This window comes from Sitophilus oryzae, unplaced genomic scaffold (genome assembly GCF_002938485.1).
Source record: "Sitophilus oryzae breed Bouriz unplaced genomic scaffold, Soryzae_2.0 scaffold_1518_pilon_pilon, whole genome shotgun sequence".
Taxonomy (NCBI): domain Eukaryota; kingdom Metazoa; phylum Arthropoda; class Insecta; order Coleoptera; family Curculionidae; genus Sitophilus; species Sitophilus oryzae.
In genome coordinates, this window is record NW_022146190.1 from 706,451 (window position 1) to 728,519 (window position 22,069).

General features: G+C 32.1%; 2 protein-coding genes across 2 annotated transcripts in view; one reads left to right on the top strand and one right to left on the bottom strand.

Moving 5' to 3' along the window:
- LOC115878556 (cytokine-inducible SH2-containing protein-like) overlaps positions 1 to 22,069 on the top strand; it is a 179,735-nt gene that overhangs the window by 84,386 nt on the left and 73,280 nt on the right. The gene's annotated exons all lie outside the window — the stretch shown is intronic.
- On the bottom strand, positions 7,880 to 8,605 carry LOC115878589 (KRAB-A domain-containing protein 2-like). Its single transcript, XM_030895138.1, has one exon. It carries the CDS (start codon positions 8,603 to 8,605, stop codon positions 7,880 to 7,882), a length of 726 nt encoding a protein of 241 aa, XP_030750998.1.

Here is a 22,069-nt window from a genome sequence, read left to right on the forward strand (position 1 = left end):
GTTTTGATTTATTCTATTCTATACGTTTTTTGGGTGCTCTATTCGAAACTGGAATTTGCGAATTCATTTTCGTGGAAAATCTTAAACAAAATAAAATAAAAAAATATAAATCTGATTTGTAAGTCATATTTTACTTATAACTGAAAAGCTCACAACTTTTTGTAAATAACCCTTCTTTCTATAATTCTCGTTTTTATAAATTCCTAAATAAACTGTTTTGTGTCAAGAGCCAGCAAAATTGACAGTTTTAGACTGACCGCTCAAAATCGCACCTTTTCTACTACCCACGCCCTTTATTTGTTTTTAATGGCGAATATGCCCTCAAATTATAACAAGCAAATATTCATTCGCAAGAAGCTCAAGAGGATCCCGATATCCTGATTATCAAAAAAAAGCTTATAAATTTGCCTCATCAATTAAATTTAACAGTAGTGGGAAAAGATATCAATCTTTTGGTGATTTTGATTGTTCCGGATTGAATATGTAGTAATACACTTCTCTGTGTAAAATTTTCTCATTAGAGGAATCACACAAAGAAATGCATCTCAAACACTGGCTGATCCTCAATTGTAAGCCGACATAACTGTCTGATCATATTATACTCATTCTGCACGAAATAATTCATTGTGAAAAAGAAAGGAAAATTATATAATATAAGAATTTAAGATTCTTATAGAAAAATAATGCAACTGCTTGCAACTAAATACTAATGTTTTCAAAGATCACTTATACCAGAACGAGACTGCCGAAGTTGGAATTCTATTTCTTATAGCTCTATATACCGGGTGCGTCTCAAAAGTGGCACACCCCTATAACTTGTTTATTTTTTCAGATGAAAAAACGAGATTTGGTATGTTATATTATGTATACGACCTAAATTAGGAGTAATTGACGCATTCAGTTGTTTTTGGTCGCATCCTGTTTCGCAAATGTTCCGGAAATTACTACAACTTTTGATTTTTAAATGGCACCCTCGGTATGCACCATTTTTAAATGACACCCTACTTTATGCGATAAAAAATGACACTCTGATTAGAATGACATATCATATGCCAACTTTTGACATTTTAGCATATGGTTTATTTGACATTGTAACATGCGGTTCATAACGGCAAAAATTTTTTAACAATTTGACTAGAAATACCAAGTGTGTGGTATCAAATTATTCATAAAAAAATGCTTTTCCAAATATGCTAATAAGCTACTCTTGTTCCATTTAAAAAAATGAGATATGATTAAAAATACGATTTGAGTATCTTTTAACCGGCCAGAACAAGACACGAAAAACATTAGACGATTTAATCTATTTCTCCAAGGCTGCTTGTTTAAATTAATAAATTAGTGTTTTTAGCACAGCCATGGTACTCTAAATTGAAATTTAAAATACAAATTTTTTAAGCAAAAATGTCTAAAGTATGATATGTATTCCTATTATGTTGATATATGATATGTATATATTCCTATTATGTAGGCATATGATATGTATTCCTATTATGTAGGTATATCTATTCAGAGTAACATTTTCTATCGAATAAAGTAGAAATATACGGAGGGTGCCATTTAAAAATCAAAAGTTTTAGTCATTTTCGGTGAAACAGGGAGTGACCTAAAATAATGAATACGTCAATCAAGCCTGATTATGTCATATAATAAATCTCGTTTTTTTCATCTGAAAAAGTTATAGGAGTGAGCCACTTTCGAGACGCACCCGGTGTAGAAAAAAAAACAACAACCGCAGACTAAGGCTGAACGAAGAGAAGAATTTTGAAGTATCTTTAAGTGAAAATTTATATTTTTGAAAAATTATTTTTATTTTTTCCGAGTATATTTCGATCCCAAAAAAACGACAATTATGTTTCTTTCGCGAGATTTTTTTTTTGAAAATTTGGAATTTTTTTTAATTTTTAGTTAAGAAATATAATTTGTTGAGAATATGGCAACATAGGTAGTAGATTAAATTTACAAGAATGAAAATCCAGAAAAGATCCAGTGGTTCTGAAAATTTGACCAAAAAAATAATTTCTTTTTAGAAATTTTCGAAGTAAAATATCTCAGTTATTTTAGATTTATTTGAAAAACGGTAAAGAGAAAATATGTTTCTTTTATCGAGATCCAGCAGCCCTGAAAATATTTGCACTTATTTTAAGACTCACCCTGTATATTATGCTTTAGTAGTTTTTGTTTATTGACACCCAAACTATTTATATAAAAATTAATAACTGAATAAATATATTTTCCTATAACCAGACAGTAGTATCGCCTGACTAGTGAGAAAGAAAATCTAGAAACTAGTGGGGTTGCAGTCGAAAGGGTTTGAAATAGAATTAGTATACATGTATTTCCATTTCAGTGTCCTGAGGAAGGAATGAATAAATTGCGAAAGCTTGACAATTAACAAAGTGTATTAATTCTATTTCAAACCCTTCCGACTTCCGACTGCAACCCCACTAGTTCCTAGATTTTCTTTTCCTATAACTATACTTAGAAGCTTATTTACTCGAACTGCAGATTTAATTAATAACAATCATACAAGTAAAAAATGGCCGAACCTGAGAGATAAATACTTTAATAACGTAAAATTGTTTTGATTTTATCCATTATTTCAAAAAGTTATAATTTGCCATAAATAATTTTAAATAATTAATTGACAATAGTTAAAATAATAATAGCATTTTATTAAACAATGAGCACAAAACTTGTAACGTAGTGCATACATTATATTGTAGAGTATAAATATTTACTTCTTAAATACAGTCGAAAATTCATAGAAATTCTGCAGGCTCTTATCAAGTTTTCATCAGACTGTCAATATGTAATAATACTCTATAATATTTGTTAAGTGCACGTAAAAGCCATTAACCAGAGACAGTACATTATAAACATACTTAACTACACCCTCTCAATGTAAATATTATATTTCTTAAAGAAATAAATTTAGATTTTCATTTTTAATCAAAATATTCATTTAAATTATATTCTATTTCTCTTGCATTTATATTTGTTGTACGTTCTAAGTCTAAATAAATAATGTCGTTCTAATCTAGTAAAAATGAGCTAAATCTGATTCAATAACAACCAATTACCTTCTTAAGCTGCGTTTGCTATATTTTTATATAATTACTTTTTTGTATTCTTCAGTATATAGGTTATAGTATAACATATACACATACGGTCGTTTAACAATGTTGAAGAGGTGACATTATAGCCCAACTTTGTAAGAAATAGTTACCTAATATAAAATTATGTACCTATCTCGTGAATAAAAGATTTTTTAATAAAATAAAACCGTTGATTAAAGAGATTCTTTCAATTAAGGATAAAACACTAATTCACCACAATACACCAAAACATTTTAAAACTTAACGCGCGTTTCGCTAACTATGTTATCATCATCAGAAGATGGTTAAAACTGTCAATATGTGTAATGTTGTAATGCTTAAAGTGTAATGCTTCCAACTCCGTAACAAACAGTTAACATAAAATAATGGAATGGACCTATGTTGTACCACAACAAACCAATCCAAATCATATGAAATATAGTATAAACATTTTAAACGTTCTCTAACCCAGTGTGAGTACATATTATCAAAGTAAAACCTCTGAAGGCGGGTAAGGGGACAAATAACTCACAATCTTTAAGATGTTTATTTAAATTTAAATACTTCAAAAAAAGCAGCAGTATTATCTGGTCTTGTTTCGGGACTTAAACAATTGCCATCATCAGGCCCAGAAAGACAAACGTCAACCTAGGAAGTACCACCACTCGGAATAAATAAATATAGTTAACAACTCTCTAACAATAGCTAACAACTCTAACTATTTTTATTTTTTCCGAGTGGTGGTACTTCCTAGGTTGACGTTTGTCTTTCTGGGCCTGATGATGGGAATTGTTTAATTCCCGAAACATGTCGCCCCCCTGCTTTTTTTGAAGCATTTAAATTTAAATAAACATCTTAAAGATTGTGTGTTATTTGTCCCCTTACCCGCCTTCAGAGGTTTTACTTTGATAAACATTTTTACCAACATTACTTTTAATTTATTTGGTTATTCTAACATAGTATAAAGAAAGGGTAGTAGTAATTATCTTTGGATGCCCATGTTGTTTAAACAAATACTAAACGTCATGGACAATTTTATATGAATAATTAACATTAACGACCTTTGTACTTTAATAAAAATTAATTATGTTGCCATCAAACAATAGGCACAATACCTGGTAATCAAATGTATGCATTGTCGTATACTATAAATATTTATTTATATTTTAATCGAAAATTCATAGAAATGTTGTAAGTTCTTATTGATTATTCATTATAATCAATATTTATTAATATTCTTATATGTTGTTTAAACTAACCACAATCAAATAATATGATTTATTACATTTGACATAGTTTCTTATATTATAAATCTGAAGAATAATAAACAACAGAATACAAAATACGCTAGACGCTGCAGAACCACGACAACAAGCAAGCTTTAGAAGCGGCTTCAGCACGATGGATCTCATACATACACTAAGAGAAACTATCAGCCGAACAAAAGAATAGGAACTTCACTAGCCGTAGCATTTATAGACTTTGAGAAGGCTTTCAACTCGATATATCCTAAGGCAGTAATAGAAGCCCTAGCGAAACAAAGTATAGAGAGGTATTGTATAGAAACTCTCGCCAATATATACAAAGAAGCCAAAGCAACAGTAATGATATATAAAACAACCCCAGAGTACGACAGGGAGACGCGGTATCTAAAAATCTCTTTACAGCAACATTAGAAGAAATCTTCTGTCAACTGGAGTGTACTAACAAAGGATTAAAAATATATGGAGACTATATTTACCATCTAAGATTCGCTGATGATATAGTCATATAATTGCCAATAGCCCCGAAGAACTACAAGTACCTACAAATTAATAAACTAAATACAGCCACCAATAAAGTGGGTCTTAAAATGAATTTAGCAAAAACTAAAGTAATGTACAACGAACTAGTGGAAAGAAAAGACATTCTAATAAATAACACAACATTGGACATAGTAGAAAAATATATATATACTTGGGACAACTAATACACAGCTCGGGATCTCTACTACCAGAAATCAACAGAAGAGTTAAGTTAGCATGGAGTACTTATGGACGAAACTCAATCATATTCAAATCTAGAATGCCACTCTATCTAAAGAAGAAAACATTCGACCAATGTGTACTACCAGTCATGACCGATGCATGCGAAACCTAGATGCTTTAAACGGACTCAATGAAACGAAATATGCTGGGGATAACCAAGAGAGACCCTAAAAGAATAGAGTGGATACGACAAAAGACCCATGTAATAGATGCCCACAGAGTCAAATCCCCCAAATGGCAATGGGCAGGACACCTGGCAAGAAGAACGGACAACAGATGGATCATAAAAATTACAGCATAGTACCCACGAGAAATTAAGAGACCTAGAAGAAGACCGAACCTGAGATGGCACCATTATATTAGGAAATTAGCAGGGATAACTTGGGTCCGCTTAGTCAACCTTAGACAACAATGCGCCCAACTACAAAGAGAGTATGTGAGGGAGGCTACACCATAGTTGGAAATGGTTGAATAAGCTGAAAATGATGATGATGATGATGATTATGAATATATCTAAATATTAAGCTGAATTTTTTACTGTGTGTATATCGGTGTGTGACGAGTCAATGTCAATAAGCTCAGTAAAATAAGATGTACTGAATAAAGAAAGAAAAAAAAAGCAAAATCTAGCGTCGGATTAGGTGGTTGTACAAAAATAAATACTTTGCACTCTCTCTGACTTACTAAATCGCCATAGTGATTCACTTCTGGACATATAAATGCCGACGCAAGACTTTGCTTACCAATAGGGTATATTATATTGAATACATTTTTCCAAGTAAATTTATTTATTTACAATAATAAAATGTGTTGTATTCCTATAAATTTTAACAAAGTCTATTTTTAATAGAACCTTACAAGCAAGTGAAGCCATATTATGTCGTATATAAAAGTAATAAAAATAAAATGTTTAACAGTTTCTATTATACTTTTTTAAAAACATACGAGTATAACGGTATTTTGTGGTTATAAAGTAATAAAAAATGACTTAAATTTCTCTGTAGTATATATGCTATAGGATTTTTATAGTTTTAGTATCGGAAAAGTGTTGTAAATGTGTAATTAAATATGATATATTTGTTGACTGAAACGTAGTTTATAATATGATAAAAGTGCTATAATTTTGATTAAAGTGTTCATTTTTTGTTACAATAATTGTATTAATTCAATCTAAAATAAAAATGACTTCAGTTCTGACAAACGAAAAAAACTTAACCAGTTGCTGCTTCAACAAGCAAAGATTTTAGGTTTTACTCAAGCGCTGAATAACATAAGAGGACCTTGCACCCCTATAAAGACCTTGCACCCTGTTAAAAACCCCTATCATATCCATGAATCTTTTATACAGAGTCTTGCGTCTAGGGCAGCCGATCAGAGTAATAAAAAAATTTGCATACACACAATTCTGCATAATAACATCAGATATGCTGACGATACGGCGCTCCTAGCTAGCAATGAGAAAGATTTGCAGTGCCTGGTGGACAGAGTTAGCAGTATTAGTCAGAGTCATGGTCCATAAACAAAACAAAATTTATGATTATCCGCAAACTAAATATTGAAAATATGAGGATACAAGTAGAAGATCGAAATATAGAAAGGGTAAGAAGATTTCAGTACTTGAGGTGCTGGCTGAATGATAAATCGGATCCTGATCGAGGGAATCAAACGAAGAAAGTGAAAGAGAAAAAAAAAACTGAAAGAAATCAAACATAGAATTGAAATAGCCAGAAACACCTTTTTCAAAATTCTCTGCAACCGAGACCTGAATCTGATTACTTGATGGCGAGCTACCAAATGCTATGTACTGTCTACATTGTTATACGGTGTCGACGGATGCACGTTGAAGGCACGGACCATGTCATGCTTGGATTCATTTGAAATGTGGCTTTACCAACGAATGTTGAAAATATCCTGGATCGAACGAATAAACAATTTTGAAGTATTAGAAAGAATGAAGCCACTTGCCAATGTTCGAAATATCGCTTTCCGGTCGTCTAAGGGAGAACAGAACGCGTTCGGGGCCTTTTGCATTTACCAGAACGCATTCTGACTCTCCCAAATCAGCCCAGAAGCATTATGGCATGCGTCATTGTCAGATCGAGTCAAGCACACAAATATTCAATGGTCAATGCGAAAAAATATTTTTATTGTTTATGTAAATACGACATACAAAGCTTAAAATAACATTATTTTTTTAAAAAGAAACGTGAAACATTAAACGCGGGTAAAAAAAACAATTTTCATCTTATCTATCTACTTATTTTTACACGAACTATTGTTGTGACATTTACTGTTACATACTATTTTCTTCGCCCTACACGCGCACTTCTTGTCGACGCAATAGCGCTTGCAATTACATTGTACAAAGCCCTGTTTTGATCCAGATGCTAAACCAGAAGCTGTACGGAGAGAAACACGTTGATGTCGATAAAGTTTGAGTCGGCCAAAGTAAACTCATTACGACAGTATACCGACTGCAAAGTTTCATCTTTCGTTCCTGAAAATGAATTAAAAGTTATAATGTTAAATAGCTCACATACATTTATTACACACCAAGCTGATAAAGTCCAGAATCGTTAATACTGAGTACAACAGCTAACACATTTCTCGGGGCAAGTCTACCTCTGTCAACGTCAGGTACTCGTACAATAACAGTTCTTCCTACATCTATAGGTGGTAACTTTGAATACGAAAGGGCAATCATTTTCTCGGATTGTTTCTCTAGTCCTTCTTTAGCCTCGTCCCGGACAATAGTTATTTTTTCAGTTCGTAGACATCGGTCACATGTAATTTTCTGCTCACCCTCTCCATTTGTTTCGTTAGTTTTTCCGCAAATGATATGAATAGGTAGGTAACAAACTGAACATTGATAAGTATCTGAAATTTCTTTTTCGCATATTGTACAAAATTTTTTCTCTCGTTGATCTTCATCATGTTTATCTTCACTTTCGCTGAATTCTTCTGATCGCACAACTTTTGCAGCTCTTCTTCTGTTTCGATGTTAGACAAAAGTTCTTCAGGAAGTGACGAATCCTTGAGACCGATTTTCTGAGGCGCACCGAACATAGCTTCATAAGGACTTTTCATTATTCCTGAACGATTTTTATTGCTTTGCACGAATCGTAACCTCTCAGACCATTTTGTTGTGTGTTGATCGGCTAACCATGTAACCAGCATGTCCCTTACATCTTGATTTGATCTCTCTACGGACCCTTGACTCTGCGAGTGACGAGGTTTTCTATGGACCAGCTTTAATCCGGTCCACATTTCAGCAAGATTTTTGATTATACGGTTTGCAAATTCTCTACCATTGTCGCTTTGTAGAATCATAGGTGCGCCCAATAAACAGAAAATATCTAATAAATGATAGGCAACTTCTTCAGCTGTTTTTGTTTTCAATGCTCGTAGTACGGTAAATTTTGTTAAATGATCCTGATAGTTTAGGATGAAACGAAATTCTTGGTCTGGTTCACTTTGCATGTCAATTAAATCTACTTGACAGCGAGAATTCATTCATTTGTCAAAATTGGCTTAACCACTAGTCCTTTTCGTAGAACTTTCTGTTTTAATTGGCATTGCTTGCAAAGTAATAATTAAATTTCAATTATTTGCCGTGTTATATTACAATATTTTCTCTTGAGTTCAGAATCCAGAACTAAAATAAATAAAAACACTTGTAGATTTTGAGTCCATTAAAAAAACTGAAAAAAAACATACCTCGTAGTCTCTTATGTCCTGCCCCCACATGACCGGAATGAATAATGTCAAACAATTCGTGGGTCATGCAAAAATACCGTAGTTCGGCAGTTTCGTCTGTCTTCCTTTCAATTAGTTTTTCGGTTTCGCCAATTTTTAAAATATCATACCTTTTTAATCGTCGTCTTTGTTTCGAAGATATTGTATCACCGTTGCTTTTACAAGCTTTTGCCGCCTTCACCTCCGTAAGTATTTGGTCGTATCTTTCTCTTGTAAAAATCATTGCTATCACTTATGACTTTTTGCAGCTCATCATTAAAACGTAATTTAAGGTCCTCCATGATACTTTCTAGCGACTTTCTAACCCGCACAAGATCAAATACTAAATGCTCTAGGCTCTAGCTCCGGTGGTATCGTTTACAAGCTGAGACTCGCATAAAATCGGCGACGCATTATGGCAATCGCAGTAGAAAACAGAACGCGTTCTGGCAATTGCAGGTGGCCCAAAACGCGTTCTGGGCTTCATTAAATAGCCAGAAAGCGATAATTCGGACATTGGCAAAATGGTAACAGCCAGAACGCGTTTTGACCATATTTTCCGTCCATTGGCCGAAATCGGTGTTTGCTCCTAACATATACATATGTCCCATATGGAGATTCTGCTCTTATTCCTTCATATACCGAAAATAATTTCTAAAGAGATGTGTCATATTCTTTTCTATTTTTCATATATTAACATTAATCATAAACGTTTATGTAAATAAGCAAGGTATTTCAGCAAGACCTTTGTCTATTGCGTTATTTTTTTTATTTTACGTTACCACGTATACCTATTGTTTCATTTTATAATAAAATCTGTAATGACGAAATTTACCTTCTAAGAAATTTACAAAAGCAATTATAATTTAATGAAAGTAATCATCGAAATATTAAAAAATAATAACTTGATTTATCTCGTTTTTTTATCAGACTTTCTGTGTTTCTCAGAATTTTCAAATAACTATGTTTTTATCTTAAATCGGTACGTTTAGATTACAAATACTCAAAAATAACTTATTACCTATAGAAAAAAGGTGATAAGTGCAGAATAGAAATATACTAATTTTTATCCAATATTTTAGTAGCTAATTAGTATGAGCCATTCCCAATTATAATGTGCCTCCCTCACATATTTAGGTACTCTCTTTGTAGTTGCACCCATTTTTATCTATCGTTGGCTATGCGGGTCGAAGTTATCCCTACTAATTTACTAATATCATGGTCCCATCTCAGGTCTGGTCTTTCTCTAGGTCTCTTGATTTCTCATGGTTACCGTGCTGTAATTTTTGTTGTCCATCTGTTGCCCGTCCTTTTTACCAAGTGTCCTGCCCATTGGCACTTGAGGGATTTGATTCTGTTGATTCTGATATTATTTATACAGGGTGCTACAAATTCGGGGCACGCGCATTGGTATCTCGCTAACCATAATAGATACCAACATGGTTAAATTGGGGCAATTGGCGGAGGGCATTGCTTGACGTCACTGAAATAAAAAAAGTGAAATCAAAATACATTTCAGCATTTGCAATAAAAAGAGTACAAAATGCATTCGGAAATGCATATAAGAATAAAATATGTTTAAAGAGTTATAAATAAAATTGAACGAAAAATAAATTTGCGCAATAGGGAGGGTGGCAACCCTGGGAACCCTTTCGAACATGTAGAACATTAGAAAATAGTTTGTAGAAGTTGATTTATTTATAATAAATACGATTAATATTATGCATATTATTAGATATAGGTGCCCGGTGGCGTAGAGGTACAGGCTCTCGTCTACCAATCTCAAGATAGTGGGTTCGAATCCCACACCCGGCAATTCATCAGCCGACTATTTTTATTAAAATAAAAATAGTTTGGGTACCTAGGTCGACTCAACCATAAATGTGTACTTGGGATTCTCACAATCCTGAGGTAATAATAGGCGGTTGAAGCGTAGTGCTAGCCACATTACCACAAATTACCTATAACAGATGCGAAAGAAAGCGACTGCATCGGAAACCGCTCGGCAAACCCGACACGCCTATTGAGTGGTGTAACAGTATACACCAGTCGTTTAGTCCGGCAACCTATTCTATGTCGTATTCGCTTGCTGGAATGACATAGTGCGTGGTTATATGTTTCTTTTTAAAAACGCGTGTAGGATTTTTGTTGAACTTTTGAACTGTTATTTCTAAGTTTTGGTAATTTGTATATCTTATTTAAAATGGGATACAAATGTGTTTATTTTATAGAAAGAAGCCAAAGCAACAGTAATTATATATAAAACAACCCCAGAGTTCCCAGCTGGCAATGGAGTACGACAGGGAGACGCATTATCCTCAAAGCTGTTTACAACAATATTAGAAGAAATCTTCTGTCAACTGGAGTGTGCCAACAAAGTTAAAAAATAAGGTGGAGACTATATTTACCATCTAAAATTCGCTGATGACGTAATCCAAATTGCCAATATTCATGAAGAACTACAAGCACAAAGTAATGAACTAAATACAGCCAGCAATAAAGTGGGTCTTAAAATGAATTTAGCAAAAACTAAAGTAATGTAAAACAAACTAGTGGAAAGAAAAGACATTCTAATAAATAACACAACACTGGACATATTAGAAGAATATATATATATACTTGGGACAACTAATACACAGCTCGGGAGCTCTACTACCATAAATCAACAGAAGAATTAAGTTAGCATGGAGTACTTATGGACAAAACTCAATCATATTCAAATATAGAATGCCACTCTATCTAAAGAAGAAAACATTCGACCAAAGTGTACTACCAGTCATGACCGATGCATGCGAAACCTAGATACTTTAAATGGACTCAATGAAACGAAATATGCTGGGGATAACCAAGAGAGACCGTAAAAGAATAGAGTGGATACGACAAAAGACCCAGGTAATAGATGTCCACAGAGTCAAATCCCCTAAATGGCAATGGGCAGGACACCTGGCAAGAAGAACGGACAACAGGTGGACCACAAAAATTACAGCATGGTACCCACGAGGAATTAAGAGACCTAGAAGAAGACCGAACCTGAGATGGCACCATTATATTAGGAAATTAGCAGGGATAACTTGGGTCCGCATAGTCAACCTTAGACAACAATGGGCCCAACTACAAAGAGAGTATGCGAGGGAGGCTACACCATAGTTGGAAATGGTTGAATAAGCTGAAAATGATGATGATGATGATGATGATTATATGAATATATCTAAATATTAAGCTGAATTTTCTACTGTGTGTATACCGGTGTATGAAAAGTCAATGTCAATACGCTCAGTAAAATAAGATGTAGGTACCGAATAAAGAAAAATAAACAAGTATTTTTACAAGCGCATGAAATCTAGCGTCGTATTAGGTGGTTGTGTAATAATAAATACTTCGCACTCTCCCTGACTTACTAAATCGCCGTAGTGATTCACTTCATACACACTCTTCATAGACATCACTTCAGACATATAAACGCCGACGCGACGCTACCCTTTGCTTACGAATAGGGTATATATTGAATACATTTTTCCAAGTAAATTTATTTATTTACAACAATAATAAAATCTGTTGTATTCCTATAAATTTTAACAAAGTGTATTTTTAATAGAACCTTACAAGCAAGTGAAGTCATATAATGTCGTATATAAAAGTAATAAAAATAAAATGTTTAACAGTTTCTATTATACTTTTTTAAAAACATACGAGTATAACGGTATTTTGTGGTTATAAAGTAATAAAAAATGATTTAAATTTCTCTGTAGTATATATGCTATATAATTTTTTATAGTTTTAGTATCGGAAAAGTGTTGTAAATGTGTAATTAAATATGATATATTTGTTGACTAGATATTTGACTGAAACAAGCGCTGAATAACATAAGGGGTGACACCTTACACCCTGTTAAAAACCCCTATCATACCCATGAATTTTTTATACAGAGTCTTGCATCTAGGGCAGCCGATCAGAGTAATAAAAAAAATTTGCATACACACAATTAATTCTGCATAATAACATCAGATATGCTGACGATACGGCGCTCCTAGCTAGCAATGAGAAAGATTTGCAGTGCCTGGTGGACAGAGTTAGCAGTATTAGTCAGAGTCATGGTCCATAAACAAAACAAAATTTATGATTATCCGCAAACTAAATATTGAAAATATGAGGATACAAGTAGAAGATCGAAATATAGAAAGGGTAAGAAGATTTCAGTACTTGAGGTGCTGGCTGAATGATAAATCGGATCCTGATGAAGAAATCAAACATAGAATTGAAATAGCCAGAAACACCTTTTTCAAAATTCTCTGCAACCGAGACCTGAATCTGATTACTTGATGGCGAGCTACCAAATGCTATGTACTGTCTACATTGTTATACGGTGTCGACGGATGCACGTTGAAGGCACGGACCATGTCACGCTTGGATTCATTTGAAATGTGGCTTTACTAACGAATGTTGAAAATATCCTGGATCGAACGAATAAACAATTTTGAAGTATTAGAAAGAATGAATAAGGACCAAGAACTACTGACTACAATAAAACGGTGGAAAGCATATATTTTGGTCATATTTTTAGGAACAACAAATATAGTTTCCTACAGCTGATCGTTGAGGGAAAGACTGAAGGACGACAAGGCATCGGGCGTAAACGGTTCTCTTGATTGGGGAATTTGCGCCAGTGGTTTAATATAGGAGAGGCCAGTGCAATTATCCGTTTTGCTCAAGACACGGAGGAATTCCAATTGATGGTCGCCAACCTCCGATGATGAGAAGGCACATGAAGAAGAAGAAGAATGAATTTTAATTAGGGTCAAAACCGGGAACCCCAGAATCCCGAAAATCTAAAAAATGTAAATGTATATGAAAAATATGCATATACTTTAGTCTGTCAAAAATTATATTTTATTTGTACAGCAGAACGTCAATATCCAAAAGTTATATTTTTGTATTTCCTATATTATTTTTGCGACAAGATGTATTTTTTTTACTTACTAAATATGAATGTTACTTTGTTTTGTCTATTTTAATAAAGCTCTTTTCTTATTTTCTTTTTGATGTATGTAGACTGCATTTTTATTAAGTATTTTTTAAAATTAAATTCCTCATTCGAAAATTTGAAACCCTAATTCTAATATATTTTTTTGAATAATAAATACATTTTGAACCATAGAGCTTGTACCATGTAACCCATAGAATTCCTTCTTCGATATCTCAATATTAATTCAACATATATGCAGAATAATGTTTATGACTTGTCTTTTAAATAAAAAAAAATAAAAAAAGTTTTTTTTAAAAGAAAATATGCTGAATTTAATTTATAATTTATAAGGACAATTAAGGAAAGTTGACATTCTCCTTTTGCATATGTAATATTATTTTTCTCATATGTACAGTATGTGCGAGTATGTGTACAATAGCTATTTAAAAATGATTATTCTTTTAGATATGTTATATATGTCCTATATGGAGATTCTGCTCTTATTCCTTCATATACCGAAAATAATTTCTAAAGAGATGTGTCATATTCTTTTCTATTTTTCATATATTAACATTAATCATAAACGTTTATGTAAATAAGCAAGGTATTTCAGCAAGACCTTTGTCTATTGCGTTATTTTTTTTTTATTTTACGTTACCACGTTACCACGTATACCTATTGTTTCATTTTACAATAAAATCTGTAATGACGAAATTTACCTTCTAAGAAATTTACAAAAGCAATTATAATTTAATGAAAGTAATCATCGAAATATTAAAAATAATAACTTGATTTATCTCGTTTTTTTATCAGACTTTCTGTGTTTCTCAGAATTTTCAAATAACTATGTTTTTATCTTAAATCGGTACGTTTAGATTACAAATACTCAAAAATAACTTATTACCTATAGAAAAATGGTGATAAGTGCAGAATAGAAATATACTAATTTTTATCCAATATTTTAGTAGCTAATTAGTATGAGCCATTCCCAATTATGATGTGCCTCCCTCACATATTTAGGTACTCTCTTTGTAGTTGCACCCATTTTTATCTATCGTTGGCTATGCGGGTCGAAGTTATCCCTACTAATTTACTAATATCATGGTCCCATCTCAGGTCTGGTCTTTCTCTAGGTCTCTTGATTTCTCATGGTTACCGTGCTGTAATTTTTGTTGTCCATCTGTTGTCCGTCCTCTTTACCAAGTGTCCTGCCCATTGGCACTTGAGGGATTTGATTCTGTTGATTCTGATATTACTTATACAGGGTGCTACAAATTCCAGGGGCACGACATTGGTATCTCGCTAACCATAATAGATACCAACATGGTTAAATTGGGGCAATTGGCGGAGGGCATTGCTTGACGTCACTGAAATAAAAAAAGTGAAATCAAAATACATTTCAGCATTTACAATAGAAAGAGTACAAAATGCATTCGGAAATGCATATAAGAATAAAATATGTTCAAAGAGTTATAAATAAAATTGAACGAAAAATAAATTTGCGCAATAGGGAGGGTGGCAACCCTGGGAACCCTTTCGAACATGTAGAACATTAGAAAATAGTTGATTTAGTAGAAGTTGATTTATTTATAATAAATACGATTAATATTATGCATATTATTAGATATAGGTGCCCGGTGGCTTAGAGGTACAGGCTCTGGTTTTTCGTATGTCTCGAAGTCTGTGGACCTTTTTGTATGCCTCGATAACATATTGGTGCAGATTATTTTCACCCAAACAAATAATAGCCCAAACTATACATTGATGCGGATTGTCTATGAACTCTTTCTGAAGGTCACAGAAACCTGAACGCGTAATTCGGTGTTCTTTCGCATCTGTTATAGTTAATTTGTAACACCTTCCTGGTATACCGAACGGCTCTAGTATGGTAAGCTGTACCATGCTACTCCCAAGGCGTTAAACGCTATATACGGGAGCTATTATTATTATTATTATTAGATCGTATACTGAGATTTCAAATTCACAATATAATAAAAGAAAGTTAAAAATAATATCTTTAAATTGTTGACCTAGATATTATTTATTTCGGTCCTTTAATTGGTTCGATTTTCTTTATTCAACGATAATTAGCACTGATGATTATTGTTGCGATGAATATAATCAGATTAAATAATTTAAAAAACCTGAGTCGGACTTTATTTAAAATAAAAAATAATAAAAATCGGAAATTAAAAAAATTAAGAGTCGAAAAATTATTTTAAATAATAATTAAATAGTTTTGTTGTTGTTAAGATACCCAAAACAAAAAAGTATAAAATGTGGCAAACCATTGTATGTACTCAGAAGGCCGAGTTCTTTCGAAACAAGAAATAAAAAATGCAGGTCCGTATTCAAAAAAAAATAAATTTGGCCTTTGTATTTCACAAATTATCAGCTAATTTGAAAATCTAAAAATACTGTCAGATAGCCCTGATAAAGTGGCTATGAGAATATGCAATTAGTTTTTAGGTTTTCTGAAAAGTAACAACAGGAAAAAATTGATTGTCAAAAAAATCAGTTTTTTCCAAAAAAACTCAGCAATCTTGAAATTTTTAAAACTTTTTTGATGGCATCTTGGTGGACTTCCCCAGGTGGCAACTTTGCTCCAATATCTTCGTATCTGTTACGGTTTCCGAGATACCAATGCTCGTACCCCGGATTTGTAGCACCCTGTATACTCGTTTACTTATAATATCATTATTGTTACTATTTTAATGTTATCAAATATTTGACTTGGTGAATTACATTTATTTATATAAGTTAACATAACGTAAATAATTAAAGTACTAAAATGTTTTTCATTTCAAAAGCTATATGCTGTTATACTTTTAAATAAAAAAAAATATTAATCATGGAATACAAACGGGTAACAAATTCCATAAAATGCATTGGAAATTTTAATCGTCTAGACGAAAAACACAAAAAACTGAAATAAAAAACTTATTTATACGTAATTAATGAAGATAAATATGTTCATTGAAAAACATAAATAATTTAAATAATTAGAAAAGCGTTTATGCGATTACTTCTAATTCTACCACAGAAAATATAAATAAAACTGGTTCAACTGTACTAATTTTGAATGAAAGTGATAATTCTATTGTATCGAAGTACTTGAGATGCGGTTAATTATTGAAGTAAATAATGTGATAGAACTCATAAAATAATAAAATAATGATATAAGCTTCAAACAAGTTTACGACACAATCTGTCACAAAACTTCATTGCTTCTTACACCTTCTTACAGGGTGAGTCTTAAATAAGTGCAAATATTTTCAGGGCTGGAAAATCTCGATAAAAGAAACATAATATTTTCTCTTTTCCGTTTTTTTAAATAAATCCAAAACAACCGAGTTATTTAGTTATTTCACTTTTAAAATTTCCAATTTTTTGCTATAATTTTGAGAATCATTGGATTTTCTTTCTTGTAAATTTAATCTACTACCTATGTTGCCATATTACAAAGAAAGTATGTTTTCAAAAAAGAAATTTCGCCCCAAAAATCTCATAATCGTGTTTCTTGGGTCGAAATATACTACCCCTAAAAATATTTGCACTTATTTAACACTCACCCTGTATATAATAGGGAAAAATTGACCAAAACGCAAGGCGAAAAAATACGCAAAAAAATCCACACGGGCCCCTCCTTACATTGCCACCCGGGTCCCTTTGGCCTAGTGCGACCCTGGATCGACGTACTGTACTAAAGAAACATAGGAATAAGAATCCGTGTGTTTGGCGTGATCGTAACGGAAATTAAGAAGATAGCAGCATTTCGGTGGCTATTTCAGATCATTGGGAGTTAGCAGATATTATTGAGTTAAAATAGCAAATTTTCTTTAATGAGAAAAAATGTATTTGCTTTCTTTACTTATAGAGTTTTTTTTCTCTTTCTAATGGTATAAAAAACCTCTTAACGTAAAAATGGAGTTAGCAGGTTATCACGTTTCACTGACGCAATGCTCTCTACATATGTATATACAAAATTAAATGAACTGGAATTTGTTTTTCCTAGGTGGTCGATATTCGACCACTTTCCCCTAAGGGGCCATCCATAAATTAGGACACACGAATTTTAGGACTTTAGAACCCCTCCCCCCATCCTTGTCACAGGTTGTCACACTTTATTTTTATTAAATGTGAGCACTAAATTATTAATAAATATAGATCAAAGTCGAAATTTTTTTACATATATAAATTTCGTGCTTTACTATTTTAAATTTTAACATGTTACGTCACTAAACTTTTGCCTCCCCCCCCCCTCTCCCTTGTCACACTATGTCACACTACGATGATATCCTCCCCCCCTCGTTAACGTGTGACGTAATTTATGAATGACCCCTAACAGTTCTTTGGTCTTGCAGAGGAATGACCCACTTTTGAGATCATTTTCGTCACCATCTTTATGGAAACAATTCAGAAACGGATAAGTTTCGTCGATTTTGGTTCATCTCGGAACACTCAAAGGCAACTGACGTTTATTTTTGGGTTCATAAGAGTAAATCCAGGATTCATCACCACTGTCAATGAAACAATTGCTCGTCCGGACTATTGGATATCCGAATTATCATGTGTCCAGAATAATAAAATTGCACTGTATATTTTAATTTATTTTATTTAATAAAATTACCTTAAAACTACAAATATTAAGCTTATGAATAAAATGCATCCTTCTGTTTTTCTAAGGGCATTTAACTGTATTGTCAAAATATATAAGAAGAAACACTTACTGATATAATACTAAAAATTAATCTCCATAAATATAAATAATAATATAAGAATAAATAAAAATAATTACTCGTCCTTGATAAAATAACAGAAAGCTAATAAGAGAACAAATAAGAATATATCATCAAACGATTATATTCATTGATGATATCATTCGATTCTTAAAACTATCCGTACACTTTTACTTCATAAATATTCATCTTAAAAGCCTTATAGCGGTATAGTATGGCACTGTACACGTATACAAGAACGAGATTTTTTCGAAGGTTTAATTTTTTAAGTCAATAGAATTATGGCTATAATCGGAAATGTAAATTGCTGGTAGCTTTGACATACTGGGTGGCGCCTCTCATACGCCGCGGAGGCTCCAAGGAGAACGATAGTTTGTATTGAAATGAAATTTTGTGAGCGTATGTAGGTTAATTCAGACCACTTTTTAAAAATATAGAGCGTTCTACAGGGTGTCCTCAAAAAAAGTTACATATCAAAGTTGTGTTTTTTGTAATGGAACACCCTATATATTAATTGATTTTGGGATTCTGGGAGAAAAATAAAGGTGAGTTTTATAAGAGAAGTATATGACGAAAATGTCAGGTTTTTGACATATTTGACATTTTCTAGAAATAAAGGACAATTTTTAAATTACAATAAAAGCTACCTAAATTGGAATTTACCCGGTATAGCCTAATATGGAGTTAAATTAACTATTGTACTTTAAATCAAATGAAAACTTGATTCAAAAAGTTATACAGAGTGAGGTAAAATTAATATTGAACTCTTTTATGTAACTCTTTTATTTTAAATAGAACACCCAGTATATTATTCCGATATTCAATGGATAATTCATGTCTCTTCAAAATACTATTAAAATTGCCTACCCCTCAAACAAAGATTTTCCTAGATATTTTCATTTACATGATTTGATCTGAGTTGATCTTTATTATTTGATAAAATCTAGGGTGGCTGTGATATGTCTTACGTTACTTCAACATAGCTGTCTAATTAGTCCAACTTTAACAACTAGTTATAATTTTGTCATCAGTTAAAACAAAAAAATTTCTCAGAAATTTGCCGAAAATGCAAACTTATCCTACATAGAGAGAATTGATACGATTCTATTAATTGGTGAATGCACACTGCATTACCGATTAATAGAATACTTAATTAATTAATAGAATACTTATTTTATCTAGTCTGGTTTTTTATGGGGATATGTTAAAGACAGTGTTTACAAAACTCGACCAACTATTGTCGACAACATGAGAGAAATTATTGTAGCTGCTTTTCGAGGTAGAACTCTGCATATGCCTTTTAAAATAAAAAGATCCTTTTGAAAAGACAGTCCTTTTATGCAGTTAACAGGAAAGGAAGCATTTTGAGCATTTAATTTCATCTAGCTAATTTTTGTCACATACTTATAGGTTTATATATTATAGTTTTAATTCTGTAAAATTTAAATATGTTTTAAACGTGTATATGTTTATAACCTTTGAGTTTGAGTATCTTACTCTACAATCTTTAACTTTTGTGAAATTAAGCCATCTAGATTTTTTCAAATAATAAAAATCTACAGACGCAAAATCATAAAAATTAAAATATCTAGAAAAATCTTTGTCTGAGGGGTAGGCAACCTTAATGATATTTTGAAGATATATGAATTCCCTATTAAACACTGTAATAATATACTGGGTGTTCTATTTAAAATAATGGAGTAACTTGCTTTTGAAAGCGTCCAATCTTCCATATTAACTTTTTCTCACCCTGTATAACTTTTCGGGTCAAATTTTAATTTGGTTTAACATACAATCGTTATTTTAATTAAATATCAGACTATACAGGGTAATTTAAAATTTAGTTAGCTGTTATTGAAATATAAAATTTACTCTTCGTTTTCACACAATATGAAATATGTCAAAATCCTATGAGAGGCGCCACCCTGTATATGTAAAAATGGAACAAAAAATAAGAAGTTAAATAAACTATATTCATTCATTTAAAAGTAACTTTATAATACAACAAATACCTTGAGAAATCATTCGTGAACCCAATATCTAATTATGTCTAATGTCAAAATCTAAAACACAATAAAAAAGGTAAAGAATAAAAGAATAAACATGTTTATCAAAAGCATAAAACAAATTAGTGTGCAAATTGTAAGTGTCTATATCCTTGCTACAGTTTCATTAATCTCTCTATTTGTTAATGTCTCGAAATACTAAGAGAAAAACAAATTATTTATATAGCATGGCATACGATCGAAAGACAACGGCGTCAAAGACAGCTGGGGAATGAAAATCGATGATAATTTTGGCGAGATCAAGCCCTAGACGCCATTGATTGACCCGTACTCTGCTTTATTTTTTAATGGCCCAAAGACCCCAATGGGACCAACTACAAAAAGAGTATCTAAACATATGAGGGAGGAGGATAACCATTTCCAATTATTAATAAGTCATTAATAATTGGAAATGGTTGAATAAGCTGAGAATGATGATGATGATGATGATACAATTTTAATGAGTTGATGTCCTGATTTCCACTTCCTTAACCTAGAAAATGAAGTTAAAATATTCACAGTTGAGGATAGTAAAGATATCTGAATGAAATTAAACGGTCACTCCTTTTCAACTAGATAGAGCTCTTTAATCGGATTCGTTGGTAGCCCATTGTTAAACGTTGGAAAAAGCTAAGTAACCAAACTTAACAAAAATATGAGTTTTATGAGAAAATAGAATTTGGCCCGTGTTGGTGCCTACCTGTGTTTGGTGCTTACCCGTGATATTAACTGAAATCTAACAACTTTTAAAATGATTTTAGAATAATTCAAATGTTTTAAAGAGCAATAGTAGAGTACACGATATACATGTTAGGTCTGATAAAATACGGAATTGCAAAAACCGTGTATAATAAATTTACATAGCTTTAGCTTAACTTACGGAAGCATTTGAATGTTAAATGTTGTATTGAAATAATTTATTTATCTGGATGTTATATTTTTGTTCAGTGTGAGCATAAACTGACACACTCTGATTTATTATTATAACTATTGCAAAATACATGCTACTGTATAATTAATAGTGTAATTCTTGAACCGACATTACTACCAATAAAAAATATGTTCGCTATATTTCTTTTAATAAGACTATTAAGTTGTTTATGATAAATGGTACATATTTATATATCTATTAATTCAGGGAAATTTAATTAATTATATTTTATTTTATAACTCCTACTGTGTAGCGTGTTAAATTAAATATGTCATTAATTTTTTGTACGAACTGATCGGTAATAACTTCAGTTTCCTAGGAACCGATGTTACTTAGTGAGTACTAAGCAGATTACCAAGAAAGATTTAAATCTAAAAGTTAATTGCATCGTTGAAGTTGAAGTTAAGTTAAACAGAATCCATCACCCCACATCACTTTTAAACTGAAATCTTAATCGTAAATTGCGTTCTAAAACGATTACCTGGAATTTCAAATTACTTTTTTGCTTCGCATCCACTAACTAATTGCATC